This window comes from Eurypyga helias, unplaced genomic scaffold (genome assembly GCF_000690775.1).
Source record: "Eurypyga helias isolate BGI_N326 unplaced genomic scaffold, ASM69077v1 scaffold11644, whole genome shotgun sequence".
NCBI classification, from domain to species: Eukaryota; Metazoa; Chordata; class Aves; order Eurypygiformes; family Eurypygidae; genus Eurypyga; species Eurypyga helias.
In genome coordinates this window covers 44,927-65,950 of record NW_010245738.1, presented here as the reverse complement: position 1 = coordinate 65,950, position 21,024 = coordinate 44,927, and the positions used below count along the sequence as shown (strand labels likewise).

Here is a 21,024-nt window from a genome sequence, read left to right as displayed (position 1 = left end):
ATGACTGAAGTACCAAACAGATGCTAGAATTTTTTTTATAAGCTAATATTTTAATTCTCTGACTACTATAACAATGCTGCTTTCAAATACAAGAATGGTCCTTTTTGCAGAATGAAAAATGACAGATAGAAAATATACGAACTTTTGAAAACTGTATTTCAGAAAAGCTTAACGTCTACCCCTTGTCACTAAGGCATTTATTTTATTTTTTTGTTAAGAAAGCAAGAGCTGACAGTTTTTGTTTTAGTGTGCATTTGTGAGGAAAGGAATAGGGTTTAAAAGCAGGAAATACAGTATTTATTTGTAATTTAATACATAAGACACAGCATCAAGTTCAAACTATTGTGCTGGAAAAGTTAAAACACCTTGCTCTGCTTTCTCGAACTTCAAGCATAATTAACAGGGCAAAATTGCAGCAAACCTCTACTGATATTGGTGGGAATACGAGACCCACAGCTTTTTTAAAAGGTAAATTAAGAGGTATTATAGTTACAGTGCAAAAAATTAAAATTTCAAGCATAATATATAAACATAGCACCAAAACAGAAAAAAACAATGCATGCAAAAAAAGAAGGAAAAAGAAAAGAAAAAAAGAACTGAGGTATTTTAAGTGAAGAGTGCCTAAAAAAAAAACCTAGTTAAAGAAATATAGGCAAAGCCTAAAAAATAAAAGTATGATTTCCCCCCCACCCCCAGTAGACCAAAACACCAACGAGCTAGTTTCTCTAACTTAAGGACCTAAATCACAGATGTATCAAAAGTACGGCAGTTATACCTCAAACATCGACTCTGACGTTATTTAACAGCACAGCTTTGGTAGGTGAAATATGCATGCAACTCTGAAAAGTACAGTAAGAAATTTACGTGGAAATATCTCTAAGTGAAAAGGTGCTCTGTTTGTTAAATATGTAACCAATTGACTATAAAATCTGCAGCATATTTTAGGTGTGATATGTCTAAGGTTATTTTGTTAGAGTGACACTTTGCACTGTGCAATTATTCATCGCTGTTTCCAGTATTGGAACTATCTAGCTTGCAGGTTTGTGTAAAATTGGAGTTTTAGCCAAAGACCATATTTTGTTTATGGTATAAAAAAAAACTGTAGACTAACCGCCACCACAGAATTGTTAAAAATAACCTATTACATATATATGAATACAGTTTCTATTATAATCCCGTAATAAGTCACAGCTATAGCAGTGAGTTGTACTGTAAATATAGAGCTGTATCACTGTAAAATGCATAACAAAATGAAGGGAATGTAAAACAATTTGTTCTAAAAAAGATCAGAAATTAAAGATTCTTAATGAGGGTTTTTTCTTTTTAAGGCAAGAACCTTTTTTTATGCAGACTGTGTGGCATAAGGAAATTGAAATTTCATTCTACCAGTATGCCAGCCATTTCAATTAAATCTGTCCCTAACAAATAAGTGCAATAATGATTGGGAATGTCACCTTAATGCAAGAAGATGACATGGAGAGGGGGAAAAAAAAAAAAAAAAAGAGATAAAAAGGGGAAAAAAAAAAAAAGGAGAATACTGGCACACTTATTCTTTCTTACACCAAATCATCCAGTACAGTTTATCAACTGCTTTATGACTGGCACTAGTGCACAGATTGAAGAATTTCAAGATTACTATATATAAATCTAGCAACTGCATTAGGCATAAGCTCCCTGGCCTTCTAACACTAAGCAAAGCTGTACGGACAAAAAAAGTAAACCAAAAAGACCTGACAACAATTATTCTGAACACTTGCTAAATGGCATCATTAAAGCACTCTTGTGATTAAACAAAGCAGAAGTGAGGAAAGAAGACAAGATTGTGTTTGCGCAAAAAACTATAACTACAATTAGTTCCAAAATTTTATACACGTTAAATGTTTTGTTATCTATTCTGTTATCAAACAAACTTTAAATTCTGTCTTCCAATTTGTTCCTCTCAACATCAACATTTTTAAAAATTTGCTTTATTTGTATGTGTTTTTCCCCCCATTTTATTTATTATTAAAAGGAGTCTCAGCTGTTTGGGACCTGAGGTTGATTTGCTTTGAGGCTTCGTAGTGCTCTTCTCGCAGCTGCAGATTTGGCAATCCTGTAGCTTCTGCCAACACCTTTAAACTTTCCCTTTCCTACAACTTCCACTGTTACTCTCACCTTTCCATCGTAAGTTCTTTCTGCAGGACTGCAAAAACATACACAAGAATTACTTACTGCCTAGGCAAGTTCATGTGAAATAAGAGACCTATGTTCTCTTTTCTACTGAAGTTAAAGCAGTATAGTTAAACAGAAATCATCACTTTTCTCAGGAAGTTATGCAAGGAAAAAAACCACCAGTGAACACAACGATCACGCTAGCCGTTTAGTGCACGAGAAATCCTCAGTAGTTTATGAAGCACAGCTTAAAACCACTGTAGGGCAGTGTGTAGCAAAGGAAGCGTATTCGTACCTAAATTTGGCTGTCTCCGGCTCCATTTCCAGCAGCTCTCGCACTGGAGAACGCGGCACATTAGCAGAAAATTTTTCTATTTGAAAAAGAAAATGAAAAATTAGCTTTGTTCTCTTCACAGCAGATGGCACTTAACTCTTACTTTTTTTTCTGAAAGCTGACAATACCTATTAATGGCCTCATCATTGGATAGTACACTTGCCAAACCATTTCCAAAGACATTCCACTATCCATATAAATGGCACCAGCAAGGGACTCAAATATATCCCCCATGGCCTTTGGTACTTCAATGTCTTCCTCTTTTTCTTCATCTTCTTCAGATCTTCTGAGCTGTTTGCAATTAAAAAAAAAAGCAAGGGAGGGAGATAAAAAGAGAAACAATTGCTTCTTTTAAAATAAAACAAAAGATCTTCAGAAATGTAAGCTCTCTCACATCCTATCCTGAGCTGCTTCCTCTAAGTTTTGACAACTCTCCAAGGTGAAACTGTTCTTTTATTCTCCAATGAAACCAAGTTGCAGGATATATCATTTTTCAAATGGAAAAAAAAAAATCCCAAACACCACTGCATACAGAGACTTTATATGCTTTGTGAATTCCTCCTGTAATAATTCTGTAGGATTTCACCATGGGTCTGAGTTTTCCAGTAAGAAACAGACTTGGCTCTATCAGTTAATACTAGAAAGCTACTCACAACAAAAGAAAGGTTTGTACATTAAACATCTCCTAGAAGGAGACTTCAAAAATCTGTTAAGCGCAATCTCTGGTTGACAGTCGGATGTACCTTTCCTCACCTCATTTACCCCAGAAGACAAACATGAAATAAGCATTAGTAAAATAAGTCATTAACAACTGATAACCAGCAACCTCAGGCCCACTTAGGTATTTTTACAATGTAGCAGGCAGCGTTTTTCTCTATGCTACTCATTTAAGACAGCAGTCTATTCTCATTATTAAAATTAAACTTTCATTATATGTCTTAAAGGTCTTGAGTTAATCTAATCCTTTACTAAAAATTCCTCAAATATATATATAAACATTCACCTAAGTCCAAACAAAGTAACCTGAAAACAATGTTTTTGACCATTACTCTCCTCTGCCGAAGGAGAGGTTTCTGTCAGTCTTTTCCCCCAGCAGCCACCCCCTCACTCCAACTGGCCCCTATTTGGGGTTTAAAACCCAATTCAGTTCTCTCAAGAGTCACCATAATGCTTCATAATCTAGTCCCACCCAGTATTTCCACCCAAAATAAATCAAACCAGAAGCCAGACCTGATGTGTACACTCCGAATGGGAATTTTCATGTTAAAAACCAAATTCAACTGTTTTGAATAGCGTATTTTATACCGAGTGCAAACTGAAGCACTTAGGAGAGAGAAACTAAGAGCTGTAAGGCAAGGCACAACAGATGTTTCAGGAGTGAAGTTTGAAAAAAGAAAAGCAGATGACGTGGAGACACACATGGAAACCAGTCTAGCTGGCATGAACTGCAGAAACAAAGACTCTGATGAAATAAGAGTTTCAGTAATACAGTGCCAGACCAAGATAGGGAGCAGGCACAGGGAGAGTGAAACAAGAATTTTATTTGAAACAGCTAGCGCACAATTTGGTTGCAAAACTGGTGGAAGTTTCTAGGCAATCTTTTTTGCATACTAGCAAAAACTGAACAAAGCTAAAAATCACCACTGTAAGTTCTTAAAATAAGTTTTCAGCCTTTTCACTCATATGGTAAAGAAAACAAGTGACAAGTTTTTTAGACAAGGCTTTCTGAACCTTCCCATAGAACATATGGATGTCACTCTGCAACAGAGTGCAAAGGCTGTAAACACATATATGGAAGTAACTGAAGTATTCTGATTCCCAAGCTTTTAAGTTGCGTATCAGAAAGGAAGAATTCACTGAAGACAAAGATAGCATGTTTATTGAATGCTGGAGTATTCTCAGACAGAATATTTTCTAAGAGTTTAGTCAGTTTTTCAGAAGACAAACTATTAGGAATATCTACTGGATAACACTTTTAAAGAAGGGATAATGACAAAGTCCTCTTCCTCCAGGACTTTGATTAGAATTTGGCACACAAGGCCCTTGCTCTCATACATCTTCTGAGCAGCTCATCTAAATGAGTGAGTGTTAGATCATTCTCCAGCAAGTAGATGCTCGTTATCATCAGGTTTCCTGCATAACACATATGATCTGTGTTTGCAAGTCTTCAGTTAAACTATCTTTCAAACAGCTTATTTGAAAGATGCATATAATATAATATATAACATGCAAAAATAAAGCCTTTAGGAGCATGTCAAACATCCTTGAGTACAGTGCAATGACACCTGCTCCAACAGGAATCACCAGATGAAAAATAGTGAAAATCTCTGTCAGTGTGCTACCTTAAAAAATCCCAGCATTGTGCCAAGGTAGTATTGTTCATAACGTTGCATGGATATCCTATCCTGAGTCAGCATTATGTGACTCTAACTCTCCCTCACAATTTTATGGTACAGTAGTACTGCTAATCTGTGAGTGAAGAAAGCAAGCTGAGCATCCCTCACCCCCCCTGCCCACCTTGTTCTAACACCACCACAAAAACAAAATGGTGACTGGAATCAAGTGTCACAGAAAAATCTAGAGAAAACTAGTTTCAATTTAATTTTCTTCTGAGTATTCTTCCTGACTTTACACTTTCTGAAAATGGTATTTTGCTTTACATAGTGCATCCTTTGTTACTGGGAGCCTGCTTCTATGGCTGCTATGCGCATAAAACTAAAATGTTACAAGAACACACATCATGCTCAGAAATCCAGTGACATGCTTCACGTCAGACACCGAACACATTTCTTCTACTTCCACTAACCTCAGAATCCATTCCTTGCATTTCATTCTTTTCCATTTGAAACTGCACAAAGTCATCAATAACGTGAAACAGCTCAGGAGAGACAGCTTTGAAGTACTTGTGGTAGTCATACTTTACAGCTAATGATGCAAAAATGGTATTATTGACTAGAGCAGATCGTAGGTCAGTAAGAACTCCTGGAGAGTGCTGCCGTGGGTCTTCATAAAGGTGCTTGGTTATGAGGTAGTCCAAAATTGCATCTCCCAGGAATTCTAAGCGCTGGTAACAATCTTAAAGAGTTGGAAATAGAAGAATGTACAATAACACAATTAAGTTTAACACACGCATTCTTCCCAAGTCTTTCTGGATAGGAGGTTTGGTACACTGCCATGTAAATTCCAAACTAACCAATGCTCAGAGAAGAAAATCTGTTTTTTTAACAGGTATCTTTGTGTTTAAAGAGACTGTTATTGAATGAATAAAGAAAAAAATCAGAACAAACAGAATATCTAATATCAAGCCACTTTGAACCCAATGTTAATTTGTAAGGCTATTTGTGCAAATAATCAATTAATGCTTTTACTCAATATCTTCACACAGTGCCGAGAAACAAAAAAATTAAAAAGATTCCATGGGCTGATCTGAAAACAATTAAACATCCAATTAAACATCAAAAAAATTAATGAAGAAATCAACGTATTAAAAGCAGGGGAGAACATCCAATCTGAGATTTTTCATCTAATTTGCCACGCATTCAGATTTCTGAAAAAGCAAAGATTTCCCAGTCAGAAAGGGTCTTTTAAACTGGAAACTAAAACTGCCAAGCCTTTGCTGTTTGGAAAATTGACAGGGGATGCAGGAATGGAGAGCTATGGAGGTTTATTTTTAGAACAGAAGCAAAACAAAACCTCTTGAAAGTAAACAGGGAGAGGTGGGGAGAGAAGGAAGGAAGACCAAACTACTACAAAAGTAACATGAGAGTAAAATGGCTAGTACTAAGTTGCTTTTATAGCAGCTGAACATAAGATGTTGCCAGATCTCAAGTGCTAGCTAGTCCTTAAAAGTTACGGGTAGCAGCAATTCACAGTTGTCTTACTTGGTAAATAGAAATGGAATCAAAAGTTTTTGCTATTAACAGCATCATCTTGTCTGGACACCAGGTCTCAAGGTTTCTCTTTGTTAGTATATATAAAAGAATCATCTACCTTCTATATATTTTGTGAAATATTTGTTAAAAGTAAATATATATATGTGGGTAATATTCCCTAGAATGAAAAACCAAAGGATCATTTCAGTTTTTTGTCAGAAACCTTTCTTAATGTACTAATATTTCAAAATTACTTATTTCTTTAATTAAAAAACAGACCTTTCAAACTCCTTGGAATAAGGAACCAATTCACTATGGGAAAAAATTCAGACTGCTGACTGCTCAGGAATTTGCCATTCACTTCAAAGAGGGTTGGAATTTTTACCATGGTTTGTTTGTAACTGCATTTTATCATAAGAAAATATTTAAATTTTTAGAATAAATGAATACTAAATTAATTAGTATAAGCAAAAGTAATTCAAGAAGATTACAGAAATACAAATTTGTAGTACTGTAAATCTTTTAAGAGATCATGTACAGAAACATTAAGCAGTTAACCTGAAAGGAACATTTATTCTGATTTAGTCAACTGCTTCAAACTTTGACTTCAAATATTTACACAATAAAATGCTTAAGCTTAAATTAAGCCTTCCAATTCACAACTTCAAATGCAAGTCTCCATATTTTGCTAACCTACAGGCTATTCAGCTAATAAAAACTGTATTGCCTACTTTTTAATCTTCAGAAGTACAGTCAAAGGGTAATCTACTAGGGATTTAATTATGGGACAATGTGCTAAATATATCTGTAAAACATGGTTGCTGCTTCAATTTTCCCAAGTTCCACAATAACTTAGCTAAATGAGGATCTAATGTCAGTCACAAACAACTTGTGATACAGCATCCAAGCTGAAAAATGCCATTCTTTCCCAAAACATTGTTTGGCTTCAGTAAACCTATCTGTATCAAGCAAGTATACGAACCATCATTGAGATACAGCTTCAGCAAGTATGCTCTTCTAAATACGGGGCAAGATATTTTCTAAGATTTTGTATTCAGAGGCTATTGATTTCTTAAAGTATCACCTGATGTTTAAAAAAAATGACTACATATCGTGCCACACATATACTGCTTCTCTTTTGTCATGAAAAAACCCCAGCATCTTTAAGATAACTTACCAGTAATGGTATTATAATGGTATGAGGCATGAGTAAATGCCTGAAGAAGATAAGCCTTGTTCTTAAAACTGTAGTTTATTTTCTTCTCAAAGTTTTCAAAACCAGAAATAAGGTGATTTAAGGTTTTTTCAGCATCTGGGTGATCAAACATACACCTCGGTGGAATCTTCAAACAGCCGTACTCCAGGTCTTTATACAGACAAGGCTCTGAATTAGCTACAGAAGCAAAAACAGAGTTTGGCGCAAGATTTTTCTGTTCACTGTTGCAATTCTCTCTGGCAGCACACAAAGTGCCTTCCCAATCAGTCTTTTTAATTACAGGGAGCACCTTCAGCCCCAAGGAACACAGGAAAAGCTGAGCAGCTCTTTCACCACAGCTGGTCAGATAGCAGCCCAAGAGGGCTTCCACACAGTCTGCAATGCTTTTGTCAGCAATACACTGCTCCGTATGCAAGTCATACGAGATAGACTGTTTTCCTGCATCAACACCACAGTTTTCTTCTGATGGATTCCAGAAGCCCACTACAAAATCATCCTCTTCAACAGCCTTGCTAGGATCCAGATAGCACATAGCATCCCAAGAGCTATAGTCAAAGTCATCAAAATCTGATGAAAACTGAACATTACCCAGGGATGACTTTTTGGGCGCTTTCCATTCATAGTTTGAATCAGTGGTTGAAAAGTGAGAGAGAGAGATTTTCTTCACAAAAGCCCCTGATCCCATTAACATATTATCAATGAATTTGATATGCTCCTGATCATACTCCAGAAAATCATCTTCAAAGTCTGCTTCTTCCTTGGGTAACCTCCACATTAGGTCTTCATCCTCTTCATCATCATCATAATCATCAAGTTTACCATTAGCCAACAAGTTCTCCTTTGTCTATGAAAGAGCAAAAAAAAAATATGCTACTGAAGAGGGAAATGAGACATTTTAATTCTAGAACTGTCAAAAAAGTAAGATTTGAGCAGCATCCGCTGATAGTAAGAGTGATCTTTAAAGTACTGTTCCTAATTACACTGTCTGATCAGATGTACAACACAGCCTCAATTAACACTAGCATTCAGAGATTACAGTAATTGCCTTGGAATACAAACCCTTTATTACTAACCTATAATAGCGCGTTCTGCGTGTAACACATGCTGCATTTCATAGGAACTCGCTCTTATACTTGAATGTGATGCACGTACAACTGAGTTTAAAATCACTAAGCATTATATACTTGCACACCAAAGTAAACAAAAGAAAGAATTCTAAATTAACAAATTTAGAGAAGAAACATTTTTGGTTGGTAGCTTCTCTCTAGCTGCTAAGTAAGCCTATTACAAATGTTCAATCAATGTAATTTAAGGTTCTTTCCACATCCTTCTATGGCAAATACTAAGGGGCTTGCAGGGTTTACAATAGTCACAATAGCAACAATCTCCGTTTTGGGACACAGACACAGAAAACACAGGCCATGAAACAACTGCAGGAACTTCTTTACCCTACTCCTCAATCACCATCGCTTGAAGCAGCAAAATATATTATCTATGCTCTCAGTTAGCTGCAAATTAATTCAATCTACTTGGAAAATGGATAGAAAGTAAGTTTAGTGAATCAGTGTAGGCGATTTTTACATTATGGATCAAAAATGAGAATCTAATACCAGTTAGTTGGCATGCATCTAATGTTTATGTGGGTGAGCATACAACTGCATGCTCTGGGGACTCAGTAAGTGATCTTGCTGCTTATTGCAGTTAGATACAGGCCAATTTTCGGTTGTGTAAGAATCATTAACTTGTACTGTGGTTCTTCATTTTAACAAATATGAAGTCTCTCCAGTTCGACATGTATTTAGCATTACCAGGTTTTCAATATAATGAGTCCAAAAATGGAAAAGCAAAAAAAAAAAAAAGAGGCACACTTCTGCAATACTTTTGTTCTTTGTTTTAAAACTGAATATTAACAAATATATTAAATCATGAAGCAGGATAACAACTCAGTGTAAAGGCAACAAATATTAATCCCATTCTTTAACCAAGTACATACTTGTTTACAAGTTTAGGGGCTTTTTTCAGGCTATACTTACAACCTTAACTAATTACAAGAAAAGTTGAAGTTGTCACCCATTTTCTAATACGTACATACATAGCCACAACAGCAAAACTAATGTCGTCTCATGTCTTTTCCCTGCTCATATTGAGCAAATTGGTATGGATTGGTGAAAATTATAAATTGAATACAGATATGGCAATGCTGTACAATGTGCCATGGCCCAAATCCAGGAAAGCACTTAAACATATTAGCTAAATGCACAAGTAGTCTTCCTAACATCAAAAGGACTATTCACAGGCTTAACCCAGCATCACTGATGTCAGTGGGAATTCTGCCACTGAATTTGATAGGAGCAAGATCAGATTCAAAGTGCTTTTCTGGATTGGGTCCTGAAAGCCAACACCATTTTGAATCAAGTGAAACAGCCTGTATCTGCCCTCAATCTCTGTATGTCAAACTCTAGGTCTCGACCACTTAATCTCGCAAACCTCTGAACCAGATGCTGGGGATCCCTCCCTTTGGGCCAAATGCACAACTTTAGGGGTGTAGATGGGTGGCAGCTGTAGGCTGCACTAGGGACCACTTGAAAACATCTAAGGATCAAACAGATCATGATGTTCCTCATCAGGATGGAACAGCCTTAGCCAGGTTTAGTAATGAAAGGAGAGGAAAAGAAGTGGCTAAAGGAATTCATAGTTTCGACATTTTGCCAAAAGAATTGCTGCTGCTGGAATTACCCATCTCACATATACTCAGCAAGGATTTCTGAAACTTTAATTGATCAGAAAGAGACAGCAAAATTTGATTTGAAGTAAGTTATTTTGGATACTAGTAGCAGTATAATGCTCAAAATAAGACTAATTTAACTAGTCCCAACTAGAGCAAGAGCTGATTTTTTCTTGTAACACACCACCTGTCATATCTGTCACCAAAATAAAAACACACTCTCTGAATTAGACATGTCTATATGGGCGATTCAAAACAGATTTCAGCGTGTGTTTTCACAAAGATTTAACAAGTGATACATTTCATTTTTCCTACAATTTCAATCACAAGTTTTTTCAAATTAATTTTAATTAGCAGGACAGCTACGTGAACTACCCTAACATTGTCTGCACTTTGCTTCATGTATATAAAAAAATAAAACTCTAAGTGATGAGAATGAACAGTAGGTAAAGGAGACAGGAAGCAAATTTTTTTTTCCATCATTAGACACTGTTTCATAAATAAATCAACAATGAACCCCATATGAAAGAACCTTTTCTTAAAGAATACCTGATTGATTCTGAACAAGTTATGGCCACTTGCAAGCTGAAGATAAATACATTTAAATGCTTTTTTCATGCTTTTTAGAAATCAGCTATTTGGTCAAAAGAACAAAGGAAGATCCTTCCCCTTAATAAAACTCGATAACACAAAAAATACCAACATTTGACTAGGAGTTTTAGTAATAATTTGTCATAATGATATGACATTTCTAGCCCCAGTCATTGACCATCAGCCCATAGATAGAGAATGAAATTTACATCCAAGAAAACAAAACACCTACTTGGCCCAGAAAACACACTCCTTAGTTGTACAACTGTCTGCATTTTGGTCTGACATTGTGTGTTTTATTTACAAATACACAGTGACTAGCAAAGAGGAAGAGGCCAGTGAAAAACTATGGAGAACTGAAAGCTTTTTATAACCAATGATTAGCTCCTGTCCCAAATGTGCTATCTTATTTTTTAGAAAGGTAGAGCAGTAAGCCTCTTTGAAATGAAATCTTGGCACAGTACAGAACCACAATAATCAGGTTGTTTTATTCTGCAATAAACATTTATTTGCACAGTACATCTACCTAACAGTCCTCTCATGTGCCCTCTGGTGGTTCTATAACCCAAATGTGGTCTTCAGAACTTGGAAAAAGAAAAAAACCTCTCCACCCCCTTCCCCCAACCGCCAAACCAGTCTCAAACACTTAAAAGACTACGTTACTGACTGCTGCGATCAGTGTTATTTCTTATACGTGCACATCTACTCTTGACATACGATGTTAGTCAGAAAACAATTTGAATTGTTCCTCATTAAGACTTGTCATTCCGAAGTTTTTGGCGACAGACAGGGAGGGTGCCTAAGCCACCACTGTATTTTGGATGAGAATAGCTCCCAGTCATACCTGTGGTGTAGCTAACAGCAACTAATACTGCACGTTTTTTCTGGCCAGTTTTCACCTTCATTCTGCCTCAGCACTATGAAAAAACAACTATTCCATTTCATATGTCTATAAAGGTGAACTCATTATGCAGATCATCTTCTGCATACACATATTACAGGAAAACCAGCAGCCATAACTCCATATAAAATTTCCAAGAGAAGTATCAGGAAAAACTCCTGAGAGCATGCTAACTACAAGCAAAAAAGTTTTTCTTCTCTGCTTTTCTATTTATATATACACACTCATTATGGGATGATGTTCAGTAAATCTTCCTTTAGGTTCTATTCAGGATCAGTTTTCCTCTCATTTCCCATAAGTTACAGAGAAGTTTTTTAAAAGGAAAAAAGGATACAGATTTACAATTTTTTTTTTCCCCCTGAAAACCTAGGAAAAGTATCTAGGAGGTGGGAGGAGGTAAAGTTGACAGAACATAGACACACAGATAACAGCTCTTCAACACACTTAAATAAGTCTTACCATTTCATCTTTATCCCACTTATCAGTGTTGCTCTTATCCTGGTTTACTACGTAACCAGGAGGAAGCCAATTGACCGGGGGATCAAAAATCGATACCACCATACGACTAGGCAGTCCTTTCTTTTTTCCAAGGCGATACAAGTTACAGTTGCTGACCTTCAAGAAAAACATTCTGGTAAGCATCTGGACATACAATTACATAAAATCAGGTTAAAATGCAAAAGGTGTAAAACAATTTTATATGTCGGGCCAGATTGAGTACAATTATGCATTTTCTATAGTTCTCAAAGGGGAGTTCAGCTTTCTTAATACAGTACAAGCAATTCAGAGCAAGGTACAGATTTTACTTAAATTTCTTTTGAAGCCAAGCATATTAGGTGCGACATTTTCAGTTAAAGAATTTTGATTAAATTCTCTTTGCAAAACAAAATTATTGCTGTGTTAAGAACAGTAAATATAACTAATAACTTTCATATAACTAATAGCAATATAATGTACAAGTGTCATTAATTACCAGCATTAAGAATCAACATTCAGTCTGGATTTGGAATGCAAAATGATTGCTATTATGGGTAGACTGACCTAAACCTTGGCAGTAGAAAGTGTTAAAACAGTTCCATATTAACAAATCTTAGTAAGTCATAATCCAGATGTTATTTTGAAAGTCTCTAAAATTCTTCTAAAGGGAAGGGAAAAAAAGCACTTTCACACACAGAAGCATACTTCCCTTTCCTCCTTTTTAACTATCAAATTCTAATCTAATAATTGTTTCTCATTTTAAACACATGTGCTGGTTTTAGTCAGGAAAGAGTTAACTTTCTCCACAGTGGCTGCTATGAAGCTACATTTCTGGATTTACCCTTAGAATAGATAAGGTGTCTTTTTAGCTAGTGCTAAGTAGTGCTTGCTCCAAATTCAAGGTCTCTCTCGGCTTCCGATACCGTAGCTGCATTCCCAACTCTCTCTCGCTACAGGCAGCGTGGGGGGACACAGTTCAGACAGCTGACCTGAACTGACCGAAGGGGTATTCCATTCCATAGTACATCATGCTCAGTACATAAGCGGGGAGTGGGCTCAGGGGCCATGAGTCTTTGACTCTCTCTGTAACTCCTTTTGCTCCTTTGCTAACTCCTCTGTTAGCTCCTTAACTTCTCTGCTAACTCTTTTCCTAACTCCTTTGCTTGCTCGTTCGTTAGTGAGTTGGTGGGTCAGTTGGCTTTCCTGGTCGTGCTATCGCTCATGGCCTCACTCGGACTCTGCTGCGATCACTCTTGGGCTCTCACTACTTGGGACCTAGCTGTGCATCAGTCAGCGGGTGCTGAGCAATTGCATCGTATATTTTACTTTCTATTACTTTAATCAATTTTTATTATTGTTATACGTTAATTTATACTCAATTAGTAAATAGTTCTTATCTCATGTGTAACATATTGAGGAAACAAAGAAAAACTCAAAGCTACAACCTAAGGCTCTGTGTTGCTAACTCAATCCTTCGTCCAAGCACTCCCATTAAGAGTTTCTGCTCAACACAGCTCTAGTGTTCAATCCAAACACCCTCACTAATCCGCAATTTTTAGTTCTGCTCAGTCCTGCCCTTTTTTAGGCTGGTAATCAGCTGGGTTATATTTCAAAACAAACTGTAGCAAACTTTTTCTCGACATCAGAGTTACGGCAACATTAATTCTGTAGTTTTTAGTCCTAATATGCATGCTACCCAATGCATAATCAGTGAAGTTGTGGACTTTAACCAACCTGTTGCCATTCAATCAATCTTCTGGTACAATTTTTCTATATATTACAGCATGCCTTTCACAGAATATCATTGCACTGTTACTACTTACTTTTTTGCTTCTCATATATGACAGTCGTCCCTCATGAGCATCAGGGTAAGTGCAAAACAAGTATGTAGTGATGGCATGCTTTAAAAATGAATCTCCAAGCATTTCTAGCCGCTCCAGATTAAATCCATCACTAGCATTTGAAAGAGTCAAAGCTTGAAGAATGAGACCAGGATTAGGACCAAGAGTTTTTGAGGAGTACCCACTGGAAGGGTTCTTTTCAGAATCTGCTCTGTCTTTTGAAAGATTAATAGCTTTTGAAGTACTGGTGGTCACTGCAATTTTGGGGCATCCATCTGAGGTAGATCTGTTAGCATTTCCATCAAGGTATTTATTACTCAGTAGAGTACATTCATTGCTGGGCTTGGGCTGGTTCTCACTGCTGTATAAATTCTGAATGGGATATGAGGTAGTTGGTTGTACAGGTATTTCCTGCCTGCAGTAATTCAGCTGATTTCCTTGGCAAAAGTCTCTGTTAACTAATTCACAATTGCCATTGGCAAGACTTTTATTATAAGAAACACCATTAATTGCTGCAAGTTCTGCCGAGACATCAATTTGGAGTTTACTGGGTGACTCATTGAGCAATGTTCTGTAACTCACAGACATTTGGTCATGGTTTTCTGCAGAAGAGGTTCTATTAGCACCTTGATGTGCAGCATTTTCAGGGACTACAATTGTGCTGTGCTTACAGTAATTTTCATTCTCTACTAAAGAGGAGTTAGGAATAGAGATGAAGGATTTGCTGTCAATAGACTTTTTCCATCCGAAGTCCAAGTTAGGATATCTGTAAAGACATATGCTGAATTTGTTAACAAAAAAGTATTATCACAAAACAAGAAGATTGCATGCACATACATGTTTAAAAGAAAAAAAGCCACATTCTTCTGACAAGAACAGTGACTGCAGCATCTAACTTCCCACTCACAATCAAGCCTTTTTAAACTAACTCATGTCAGCTTTTGGTGAAACATAAACAAACGGTACCAGTTTTAAATACATGCAGAAATGGTTAAGTTTTCACCTTGTTTTCCAATGAAGTCACTTATCATATTGTAAAATACACATTGAAAAAGTACATGCCTGAAATCTGCAGGAAGTGATTTAACCCCTACACCAGCATCAGTGGCTGTCTGAGCTCTTAGTTCCTCTGCTGTCAACAGGCAGTGCAGGCGATAGAGTATGCTGGGGAGGCAAACTGCTTTTCTCCACAATGATGCTGGAATTGGATGTATAGCACAGAGCTCTGGAACCAGTATCTGGGGAGAAGAGGGGGGAAGAAAAGAATTTTACCTGTACAGGTAGTCATCAGATCACTGAGAAGTGCAACTTGAATTAGATACTTCTATTTTACCTGCTTATTCTGCAAACTTTCCCACTTTGCTTTCCTCTTCTCAGCACTGCTTAGTGGAAGTGCTTTCCCCTTCTGATTCAAATGGCGAGGAGTCAAAAGATTAAGCCTAAAGACCATGTGAAAATATTTTAATGTAAGTACATAATTAATAAATAGAACCTACTAGCCTGAAGTTTCAAAAGTGATGACTTATTCTTAGTATTCACCCTTAATGTACTGTGAAGTGACAGCAGAGTTATCCCTGCAGAAAAAGTGGACTCCAGTTACAGTTGTTATAACGTAATTTAAGTACCCCCAAGAAAAAAAAAAAAATCAGTAATTATTTTGGATAACACAAGCCATCAGCTTTATCCCACAAAAGAGGAAAAAAGAAAAAAGGAACTTCATTGTCAAATTACAAACATCAGACACAAATATGACTGTTGCTACCTTGAAGATGTGTGGTCCACATCCAGCAGTGGCTGGTTGAGATTGGTCAGGTCAAGATTATACTTTGTTTTATAATATTCAGCAAAAGTTTCATATTCAGGGGAAGGGAATTTACTGAGTGGAGTAAGATCAGTGTACACATCAGCTACATAGAATCGATGAGGCTGATCAAAATTCCGATACCTAAAAAAAAAAAAAATTTGACATATGTTATAGCCTTAGGACTTGTGCTTAATCTTCTAACATGGTCAGGTGATAAACCATTAAATAGCTCACTTAAGGTCTTTGGTTGGCAGGGCTTTTTGTTACAGAAACCACTTGCTTAGCTGACTCAAATATGAAAAGAGAATCTGTAAGATAAGGAAGAATAAAATAAACCTACAACCTATGGAATTCCCCCTACAGAAACATTTAAATTACATGCAGGTTTTGTGTCTTCAATATCTAATAAAAAATCAAGCTCTGGACAGCAATCTCCAAGAGTAATGCTGCAAATTATAATTTCTTAATTAAACACCTAACAATTAAATTTTGTAATTTGGCTTTTCAACGGCTTGTCTCCTAAGTGCTACAATCAGTAGAAATGGAGTTCTACTGCATACAAACATTGTACTACCTCACATCTAAACTGGCATTTTAACTAAGTCATCCTCTGATTAAAGTTAAAATACAACTCCCCAGATACCTAGTAAGACACAAGCCTTCGAAGGACAATGCAGTTCTTCTAATACAGACAGAATGTGAGAAAAATAAAGCCAGAATGCTGCCACACTTTTACTGTGGCTACTGATGGTCACTGGATACTATGGTGATAAACATGCACAAGAAAAAAAATTTAAGAAATCATGAAATCAACATTCAAAATTAGGATTTCCATATATTATTTCGTACTTTGATCTGCCCCACCTATCATTTTAAGCTTTTATTCAAAAGTCTAAATAGACATCTCTAAAACTAACACACTATTAATAAGCCTTTCTAGCTTTCTTCCAAAGAGAAAAATCAAGAAAACCATATTTCCAGGCTGTCTGAACTTCATTCATTGAAGAACATGATGGTGAAAGAAGCTTTCAGAAAACCCTTTTTTCTTACCCTATTCACAATCATGTCTATTCTGAAGAATTCAAGCAAAACTGTAGGAATACACAGTCCATGTATTATGCTTCCCCTGAGGAGCTTACAACCAAGTAGGACAGAGAAGGACGAGCACGTATTTCCACCATTTTTATACTGACTGAAAACAGAAGTACTTGAAATTCTGAGATTTATCAATGTATGAAACAAAGTCAAAAATTCTTTGGCTTCTCCCAAGCCTTAACATTATCAGATGGCAACTAATAATGCTCACAGAAGAGATGCCACCTACTCCCGCCACACCCCCAACTTCAACCCCCCCCACCCCCCTTCAAAAAAAAAGATGGAAGGGGGAACAATAGTACTGGTTTAGGCACTGTGTCCAGATCTTCAGGCACATGAGAGAAGTTCACTGAAGTCCGGCCACCGCGCTAATTGGCACCACCTACGAACTAGTTCTATGGCACGAACTCTGGTCACACGTGAAGCAATGCTTATATACAGCGATGGCCCGCCACTGCTTTTTGACACCAGCACTTTTACCACAGCATTTGTCAGCACTGGGAGGAAGACTTTTAAAGGCGGGGGCAGGCAGGAAGCCTAACACAGATGAGGCCACAACAAAGTACTAATACTTATCTTCCATATATATTCTACAACTTCCATTGTTTACAACATACTAGGTACAAGTATAAACCAGTCAGCCCATTTTCTTTTTTCGCATCATGTCAAGCATGACACAGGGAATAATTAAGCCTCCACAAAACCTACCAATTCTGGAGAACCTCTGTATATCCAGTACATAAAATTATGATAATTTCTCCTCAAAATACCACTCAAGAGAAAGATTCTTTTATCTGGTCTTTTTAATTTGTTAATTTTTCCCCACACCAAGAGTGTATCTTCCACTGGCAAGCCTCTGGTAAGAACTCAACCTTCCATATTGAAACTGGCTTCAGTAGGCCAGTTCTTGACGAAGGTGCAACATTTTATCAGAATACCAAGTAACTTTTGTGACGAACTAACTCTAGTATTCCTAATAAAAAGATGAGTAATCCTACTAAAAAAAGATAATGAATCCTACGATGTAAGACTAACTACTGACTAAAAAAAAAACCAAACAAAAACCCTTAGATTACTTGAGACACCACCAGATACCTTCAGATTAATAGCATACACTTTTTACAAGCAATTCTATTCCAAACACTAACATCCCCTTAATTATAAGTGCTTATAGGAATACAATAGGTACATACCTAAAGTATGTATAGAGTACTCACCGTGGAATGATAACTGCATCCTGGTAATCTTCTAACTTGAAAATAAAAGGCATTTCTTTTGTATACTGAGTACTGGGAATGCCTGTACGCGCCTCAGATTTTTCAATGTCTTCCATAAACTTAAAGTCGATGTCCAAAGTGCTGGAGTCATCAACTTAAAAAGGAAAACGCATAACTCAGTTATTCAGGGGAGAGTTTTCCAGGCTGAACTTATCTGGGAATTTGTAGATCACAAATTTTTTTTCTTACTGTATACACATATGTGATTATTCCCAAAAAATTTCAAAGGAGACATATACATGATTTCAGACCCTTATGGAGTCAGCTGAAACCTACTATAAATCAAGTCACATCACCAAGTTAAAACTTTTGGAATTGTGAAGCAGTAATAAAAATAAAACTGACAAATTTTCATACTACCACATACAGTATGATCTCTACAGATAGCACCAGAAATTTAACATAACATTAATAACTTGTTGCTAAAGTAATTCCAAGTGAGTATTTAAAAACAAGAGCTCTGTTCTTACCAACATTAAGAGGTAGAACACAATAGGCTGAGTCAGCTTCTGTGGGTTTGAACTCTAGTGCAGGTTTCTCAAGACGAAGAATATGTGAAAAAATGTATTGGTGGAGTCGGGTTATCAGCTCAAGCATTTGCAGAGACAGAGTAAAACCAGATTTCTTAAGCTCAATAGATATTGTAACCTCTCCAGAGCGAGTATACACAGGAAAGTGAGGAATCTAAATAAGGAAAGAAAAAAAATAGATATCAAGAGAGAAAATCCAGAGTAGGACTCCTCTACACAATACTGCTGAGGTAGTGCTTGTATGACCCCACAGCAAACTGGATCAGAATTCTGACCTTTGATGACCTTTAATTACAAATGAGATTTTGAAGAGGTAGAGAATGAGTGGTATTCTTTTTTAATAGTTCTTGTGTTTTACAGCTCTTCTCTTGTAAGATCAAGTAAAAACGGAAGTCTTTTCCATTATAGAGGAAGAAATGTGAAAACCAGCAATATTCCCAAATGTTTTCTTCTGCAGACAACAGAACATAAGACCTGAAAAAAGTTTTCCTCAGCTGAGTCTCACCCACAAAAAAATGCCTTTCTATTAAAAATTTTCTGAAGCAAGAGGTGCCAATTTCAATTATCATGGCCTGTTTTCTCTGCTGCTGCAGACTAGGAATGCTACGAGAGGACTGATTATCATAGCTTTCATATAGCTGAAGTAGGGGTGCAGGCCATTTCTACAGCTGATATGCCACTCTATCATACCTCATACAAAAAAGAAGGAACATTTTGAATTTCCCACTGCAAAATAATGTAAAAAAACAATTGTAAAACAAAAGTTTGGCAAAAATCTGTTCCATCACTACACAGGAAATAAAGCAGTGACTGGACTGGACGGATGAAACTTGCTCATTTTCTGGAGGTGACTTGATACCTGTTGTTGCGGGGGGGTGGGTAGAAATAAGTGAAAAGTGAAAGGTTTTAAGTCATACAGAATAAGGAAAGCAGCTAGATTCATTACCTGAGGTATAGGTTTGGCTGTCAATATGCCAAAACATCTTGTTGTATCCTCAGGAGGATATAGCTTTCGTCTCCTGAAGTTGAGCTCATCAGGTAGAGGAGTCGTTAACACCATTCCTATTACGTACAGGTAACAGGGCTGATCAGGTTTGGGATAACTATCCCTCAAACATTCTGGAATCTGAAAAGAAAAAAATATATATTCTTTTAACATGATAAAAATGAGCAAAATTCACCTAAATTCTTTTATTTGGACAGGTATGGCTAAAAATAAAAAAGTTAATCTGGACTTCAGTAAAGTTCTCTTTCTTAAGCAAAAACATTTGGTCAGCAGCCCGGCCTGGCAGCCATGAGATCTGTCTGAACACTTGCATCAAGGGAGCACAATGCCCCCAGGTCTTCCTCCTTGCCAAAAGGCAACTTCCATTATGTCCCTGGAGTTCCCCTGTATCCACCCTGTGTTAGAAACATGCATCTAACTGCAGAATAAAGACAGCACTTCACCATAAATACAACTGAAGCTTTGATGCCGATTTCCAGATTTAGCCAGTAACTGTGGAGCGCACTTCATGTCCAAGGTCCAAGAAAGCAAAAAAGGGAAAGAAAAACATATGCACTCTGGAAAAAGCCTGCTTCAAATAATTCAATTTTCATATAAGCTTGTCTGAACTTACAGCTTCATTAAGATGGGTTCTTTCCCCAGAACTATTTAAAAGTATGAAAAACCTTTTTTATATATGTGGGGCAAACACACAAACAAAATTCAATACACAGCCCCTTTGCCCAGGCACTACACTACAAAAGTTTTCTAACAATAATTCTAGCTTGCAGATGTGAATACTCACAACAGCCACAAGCACTTCTAACTCTGCTGCTCATACCTGCAACAGACCTTAAGAAATCATGCTTTATGTTTGATAGAAGTTCATTATTTTGTAGGTCTTAAGAATGATCCTCCTGTTTATCTTAAACTAAACTGCAATATATGTAGTCCTGGAATTTAAAGTTATACTGTAGCAAAACTGTGGCCTTGGCTTAATGGAAAATTACTCATAAGTTTAATAACTATATTAAGCCCAAGAGGATCTTGTAGACCTTCAACATTTGCCAAAGCTTCTTTTCCAGATGTGAAAAGTTCGGACAAAGCAAGGGAAAGTATTCTTGGATTCTGCATTAAAAAAACATAACTGAGAGAATGATGCATCACTTGAGAAATCAACTCCTCTGAATGACAGACAACATGATCGTGCATTCTACAAGTCAAC

General features: G+C 36.7%; 1 protein-coding gene across 2 annotated transcripts in view; it reads right to left on the bottom strand.

Moving 5' to 3' along the window:
- Positions 1-1,340: 1,340 nt before the first annotated feature.
- DICER1 (dicer 1, ribonuclease type III) overlaps positions 1,341-21,024 on the bottom strand; it is a 46,626-nt gene continuing 26,942 nt past the window's right edge. The window contains exons 16-28 of one of the 2 annotated variants that reach the window (XM_010150186.1): positions 19,761-19,940; positions 18,755-18,968; positions 18,225-18,378; positions 15,871-16,053; positions 15,442-15,547; positions 15,171-15,346; positions 14,091-14,874; positions 12,250-12,405; positions 7,535-8,417; positions 5,292-5,560; positions 2,614-2,776; positions 2,447-2,522; positions 1,341-2,182 (exon numbers count right to left, since the gene is read on the bottom strand). In XM_010150186.1, coding sequence (XP_010148488.1) covers positions 2,017-2,182; positions 2,447-2,522; positions 2,614-2,776; positions 5,292-5,560; positions 7,535-8,417; positions 12,250-12,405; positions 14,091-14,874; positions 15,171-15,346; positions 15,442-15,547; positions 15,871-16,053; positions 18,225-18,378; positions 18,755-18,968; positions 19,761-19,940 — 3,510 coding nt within the window. In that variant the 3' untranslated portion in view covers positions 1,341-2,016. The remainder of the gene's footprint in view (positions 2,183-2,446; positions 2,523-2,613; positions 2,777-5,291; positions 5,561-7,534; positions 8,418-12,249; positions 12,406-14,090; positions 14,875-15,170; positions 15,347-15,441; positions 15,548-15,870; positions 16,054-18,224; positions 18,379-18,754; positions 18,969-19,760; positions 19,941-21,024) is intronic. The other variant, XM_010150187.1, reaches the window with a different exon arrangement.